We start from the raw sequence: 5,946 nt of genomic DNA, 5'->3' as shown, positions 1-5,946 counted from the left end.
TTCGGTATTTTTGAAGGTATCTAGTAGCTATCCAAACTGAATGTTCTCTGTTAACTGCAAAGAACAGGCAGTGAATTGTTCCAGAAGGAGGGAAAAAGTATCTAGAAATCAGTCTGCTCCCGTTACTGGAGCTGTACTGATACAAGCAACATTAGGGAATTTTTTCAAAAAAAGACTCTTTCGGAAACAATCATATATGATTGGTATGTCTGTAGGATTAACTACAACAAGTGCTGACATAAATGAGATGGAAGAAGAAAATCTTAATCCTTCAAGAAAAACAAAAACTTTCAAAAACAGGGAATGAACCCCAGACACTAAGAAAATATTGTGTGCATCAGAGCACTAGGGGACAGGAGTCATAATAATAATGCTACTAAATTTTACTGTTTTGAACAGACCTCTGCCAGAAGGGTTGTTTCTTTTTGGCTATGTAACTCTTAGCAGGCTCTCTGCAAAATTCCTGCAGAATACCAGCACTTCTCTTATTACTGACAAAAAATCCATGGGGGTGTCAACGTTTGGTTAGTTACTAATACAAGTTAATGGATGTGCCACACTTAAGAGCTGGCCAGATAGCTGAGCAGCCACATAAAGATACCTACATTCCCACTATAAAAATAGTTTTCAAATGGCCCCTATAGTTGGTAAGTACCATCACTTGAGAGAAGGCAGCAGGAGACCAGACGTACACTCAACCACAGAAAACAGAGCACTCACAGAAGGACGGACAGATCATATCCCTCCCTACCCCTGGCTCTAGCTTAAGGGCTGGACTTTACACTCCCAAGTGCTCTGCTTGCTGTTTTGCATGAACATCAAGCCCTATGCAAGTAAGGGCCGCTCTGAAAACTATGCATATTGGCTCACTTTTCTGACCTAATGCGTAACACTGTTCAGTGGTAGTCACAGTATGTGACTAAAATGGTACCATATGAAGAAGTGTTCTTTATCTGGCAGTACAGTCATAAACTGTAGCACCCCATTGGGAACACAGTACTTAAAATTAATAGAGCAAACCAACCTGCTGGGTGTTCTGGGATAAGCCGTTAAGGCTTTTCCCCACGCTTCTGCCAAGACTTGACAAGACCTCTGTAAGTGCATCCCACCAGCCTCAGTACAACAGCTCCCGATTGGGAAGAATATGGGTATCAGCTGGGATTTTTCCAAATGAAGTCTTGCAAACAGTCTGGAGAGCTTGTACAGCAGTTAAGAGAGCCAGGCATTTAACCAATTTGCCAGCAGAGATCTAAAGCACACTGTGTACTCAATAGAATTTGTGCACAGTTAAGGAGTAATTTCATATTGGTTTTGCACTGAACAATTTGTTGAGACGACAGCAAAGAAAGGCTATAACCTTGCCAGATGCTTTCCTGCTGATATTCAGACAGATTTAAAGTTTTGCATTAACAGCCAACAGCAGAGGGTCTCAAGGTGAAGCCAGTGAATAAACCATCAAAAATGTCATTTACAAACACTGCACTTCAATAAAGCAAATGTGTTAGAATTAATGCTAGAGATTTGCAGACACTTTGCAAATACAGACACCTAGCCATGTGGCAGCTGAGTACAGGCCTTTTCTGCAGAACATTTACTTTCTTTAAAGCCTGAAATGCTGGAGTACAGACATGAGACTACTTGGAACACAAACTGAACTTGACATTTTAAACACAATCATCTGAAAAATTCAGTTTACTTAATTCTGAGAAAATCATCCAAATGAGTGAATGTATTAGTCTTCTTTGGTTCAAAAGGAATTAGTTTTAATTTTTTTATGAAATCTTCCTCTTTGCTCAAAGGGTGTTTGCACAAATAAGGAATTGAGAGCAATTACCTACATTCAGTGCTACCTGCAATATTAACGTCTATTCTATGACTGACAATTTTTCCTACCAATCTTAAAAATTGCAACTAGGTGACTATGACAATACGGAAATAGCCACTTTCAACATTTTCCTACTTGGCCTGATTCTAGAAAAATTCATCCAAATGCTTAACTTTAGTGTAATAAAAGACTCATTTATTAACCATGTAAAATGTATTAATAGACTTATTGATTATCCACATATACTAAAGGTATTATTATTATTTACAGGTTAGGAATCTAGTCCTGCTGTTTTTGCAAGTCTTTTGGTGAGCAACAAGGGAGAGAACAATTTTATTTTCTTTAAAGAGAAGAAACTCTTGATTGCAGTATCATAAATGCTGAGGAGGGGAGGTAGTGTCAGATATAATCACTCAATTTAACTTCCACTTTTTACTTTCTTTTCAAAATGAACCAGATTTCAAATTAAGGTAATTCAGTTAAGACAGTCTTACAAGCAAACAATAGCTGTTCACCGCAAGACACGGACAGTACACAACATCATATTTAAAGAAAGTAGTACTTTAAAGCATACCAAAGACAAAAGTGAATGGATTAATTGCTGGAGCTCATTATTACTGGAAAGTTTTATCCAAAAATCTGTGAAACTGGAGGGATATATTTTGTTCTGACGACACATATGAAAAGAATGCAAATACAGACACCTAGCCATGTGGCAGCTGAGTACAGGCCTTTTCTGCAGAACATTTAGATCTATCCTCTTGGAAACTAACTGTCCTGCTTTATTGATGTTCAGTGAAACTCAGTCACAAAATTACCTGTAAATTAGGATGCTGTGAGAAAGAAAAGAAAAATACCTAGCAGCTCTGCTTGTAGGAATTCCAAGATAGTGCATGGCCTCACTACACAAAAATTCTCGCACAGAAGAGCGAAGCACAGCTCTTCCATCGCCATTCCTATGGAGAACAGAGAAATAAGAAATAGGTCATAAAATCACAGTGAATTTCAAAAAGAAAACATCCAGTTTTGGTGTACACAGATTAACTGCAACTTACCTGGAGTATGGGGTCTTTCCTGACCCTTTTAACTGTAGTTCCCACCTCTCACCATGCCTGCAAAAATACCATTAGCATTTCTAACAGTACACCTCGGGCTATACATGAGTCAGCTAAACAGAATACAGAGCTGAATCAGTCACTTAAAAAAATGTCACACCTGTTTGTATATACTCCGATCAAGTGGGCTCTTCCATCACCCAGCTGACCTGCCCAGCTACCAAACTGACAAAAATGAAAATCAAGTTATTGTCTTCTATCATTTATAGCAGTTATACTTGAAACAGTACAAATTACATGTGGGTTCTCTGTGATCTACACAATATAATGACACATTTGCTCAGGTAGTCATTAAGATATTGATCCCTAAAGCTGCATTTCCACACTCACACCAATAATGAATCAGAAAACCACAGAAAAAGAATAATGCCAGTAATCCCCATTTTTTTTCTCTACCTTCCAGCTATGATGTACAGCTACAGCCCTGTCTCTTTTGTATAATGAGCCTTTAAAATGACACAGCTTGTAATTTTTTTTTTTAAATTGGAAATTACATCAAATTCTACCATTCTTTTCCATGAACAATCATACCCATTTCAATGAAACTTAACTCTTAGTAACCACGGTATTGCAGTGAGGGTCTGTCCTTCACTCCTCTGACCTGATAATACCTATCATAAATCAGAGCTTGTCAGGCTGCAGGGGTGCTAAGCAGACTCCGCAGCTAACCCAAGTTAAAAAGATAATTTGCTTCTGGCATAAATAGAAGCAGAGAAAGCAGACATGGTACCATGAAAGAATATTATAGTTCTCTTCCATCTGTAGCCCCTTACGAAGAACAAATCTGCAATCAAAATGTTCATAAGTTTTCATATACTTACAGGCATATACTCATATACTTACAGGTATTATCAAGGTATAATTCACATGAAAAGACCTAAACAATTCCACCTGGAAGAACGAGTGCCATAGTTACCTGATGACCCCCATACCTATGGGCCAATGGAACAGACCCGAGTATCACTTTCCCACCACTGACAAACTGAAGAAAATCAGATGTTCCTTTGACAGATATATCGAGATCCAAAATATTTTCAAGAACTTCCTGGAGAAAAAAAAAAATACAGATGGTACCTGAATATGATCAAATTTTCAGTGGTAATGAATGTGTTCTCTCTACAGATTTTGTTATTAAAAGACATCTCACAATGTTTTAAATGTTCTATTTGTTTAAAGTATGTATTGGTAAGATGCTTTCACCATAAATAGCATATGAATATTAAAATATATTTTAGTACATGTATTAACAATCGCTACTAATTAGAGAGGAACAAAGTAATAATAGCCAACCTTTGAAACAGCTACAAGATGAACTCTAGATTTAAAAGGTATAGGATAGACAACTGAAAAAATGCAGTTTTTCACATTACGGACATAATTTTCCTGGATCACATCAATTGGAAAAGGATCTGTAATCATGAAACAGACAAGAAATGTTTTTAAAAAACAATTAATCATATTATTCTTAATACCTTTTCTGTTAAATCCAATCAAAATACTTCAGAAACAATTAAAACCCAACTCTTTACCATAATGTATATTAAGGCTGCACGAAAAGCAAGCCCAAACAAATTCAGGCTTTTATTCTGTTTGGGATTTTTGAAAAGAAGGATTGAATTCTGCAGTTAAAGAAACTGGTAGGGCATGCTAGTTTTATGATCTAAAACATATTTATGCGTAGATTCAATTAACTGTGATTCGAACAGTCTCAGGGAAGTTTTATATTGCACTCAATTATATGCAACCCTAAAAGATCTTTGCATAAGACAGAAAAGTTCAGCTGCCCCCACAGCTGAATGATGTAGCACAACAGATTAAGTCACTGTGCACCAGTAACTGTGGTATACAGTCTATATGCAGTGAAGATGACCAAGTAACCTAGGAAGCCAGCTTGAAGTCTTCTCTGAGTAACGTAAACAGCGAACAAAAGTGTCAGAAGACGCAGTTCTTGCTGTAGCATAACATATGTACTCAAAAGACGTGCTTCACTCTTCCTTCAGACTTACTCCACGCCCTGATCCATGGTAACAGAGGACAAATATTGTTTCAAAACACTGGCCTAATACTGTGTAACATCTTTATAGATTTTTGCTTGCAACAATCTTATGATTCCATGTTAATTATAAAATCCCAGTACCTCATAGTCACCGCTTCGTAAAAATTGTTAGTTAGCATCTCTGAAGACTTGCTGTTAGCCATGCTTCTCAATACCTCTAATGACAAATCCTGTTATAGCCAGCTGCCACAAGACTTATCACTGATTATTATTTATTAATGTTCACAAGTAATTGTATCGCTCGAAGAAATTATTTCTGTAATGTTATCATATAAATTATCTTTATTATTACAAGCAATACTGTATGCCTGAGAGCTATACAGCTTTGTGTACTTCAAATCAGGTGTCAGGTTATCAATTTTGCATTAATGCGTAATTGGGACTTCAGTGTCCCTCCATTACAATAAATTGCCAATTAAAAAAAAGAAAAAAAAAGCTCCTCATGGCCAACCTAGCTTTAATTTTGAAAGTAGTAAGTATTCGACTGCGTATGCAAGATCTTCACTTAGTAGCAGCATTAGTAGCTGCCACAACCCACCAAGCAAAAGCACCAGGGCGGAGCAGGGCGTACCTAGGAGGCTTTCGGAGGAGAGGGGCCATGCGCAGAGGTCAGCCGCCCCCCGCTGCCGCGGGCAGTGACCCGGCTCAGGGTGCGAGGCGTTCAGGCCGAGAGGAGCCCGGCAGAGCCCGCGGGAGGCGCACAGCGGGGCCGGGCGCGCCGCCCCGGCCCCACAGGCCCACGCCAGCCAGGCGGCCAGCCAGGGGGGCCACCACATGTCCCCCGACCCTCGCCTTCACCAAATCACGTGAGAAACCGGCTCGAAGTCTCCCTCCCCTCAAAAAAAGCCTTCCTCTCGTATCTCTTCACAGAGATTTCAGGGGAGAGCTGGTGCCTCCTCCGAGCTGGAAGGACAGCGCGGCTGTCGCTGAAGCCGCTCTCCCTGCACTGA

The 5,946-nt window shown here is 39.2% G+C and overlaps 1 protein-coding gene across 1 annotated transcript in view; it reads right to left on the bottom strand.

Moving 5' to 3' along the window:
- Positions 1–5,772, bottom strand: part of LOC103895601 (UPF0061 protein Pfl01_0444) — a 27,340-nt gene extending 21,568 nt beyond the window's left edge. The window contains exons 1-6 of the mRNA XM_009275245.1: positions 5,568–5,772; positions 4,231–4,349; positions 3,857–3,985; positions 3,041–3,105; positions 2,881–2,937; positions 2,683–2,781 (exon numbers count right to left, since the gene is read on the bottom strand). Coding sequence (XP_009273520.1) covers positions 2,683–2,781; positions 2,881–2,937; positions 3,041–3,105; positions 3,857–3,985; positions 4,231–4,349; positions 5,568–5,772 — 674 coding nt within the window. The remainder of the gene's footprint in view (positions 1–2,682; positions 2,782–2,880; positions 2,938–3,040; positions 3,106–3,856; positions 3,986–4,230; positions 4,350–5,567) is intronic.
- Between the last annotated feature and the right edge of the window lie 174 nt (positions 5,773–5,946).

The sequence above is a fragment of the Aptenodytes forsteri genome, unplaced genomic scaffold, assembly GCF_000699145.1.
Source record: "Aptenodytes forsteri isolate BGI_AS27 unplaced genomic scaffold, ASM69914v1 Scaffold336, whole genome shotgun sequence".
In the NCBI taxonomy this organism is placed as follows: Eukaryota; Metazoa; Chordata; class Aves; order Sphenisciformes; family Spheniscidae; genus Aptenodytes; species Aptenodytes forsteri.
Note: the sequence above shows the minus strand (reverse complement) of the source record. Positions and strands in the feature narration are given on the sequence as shown.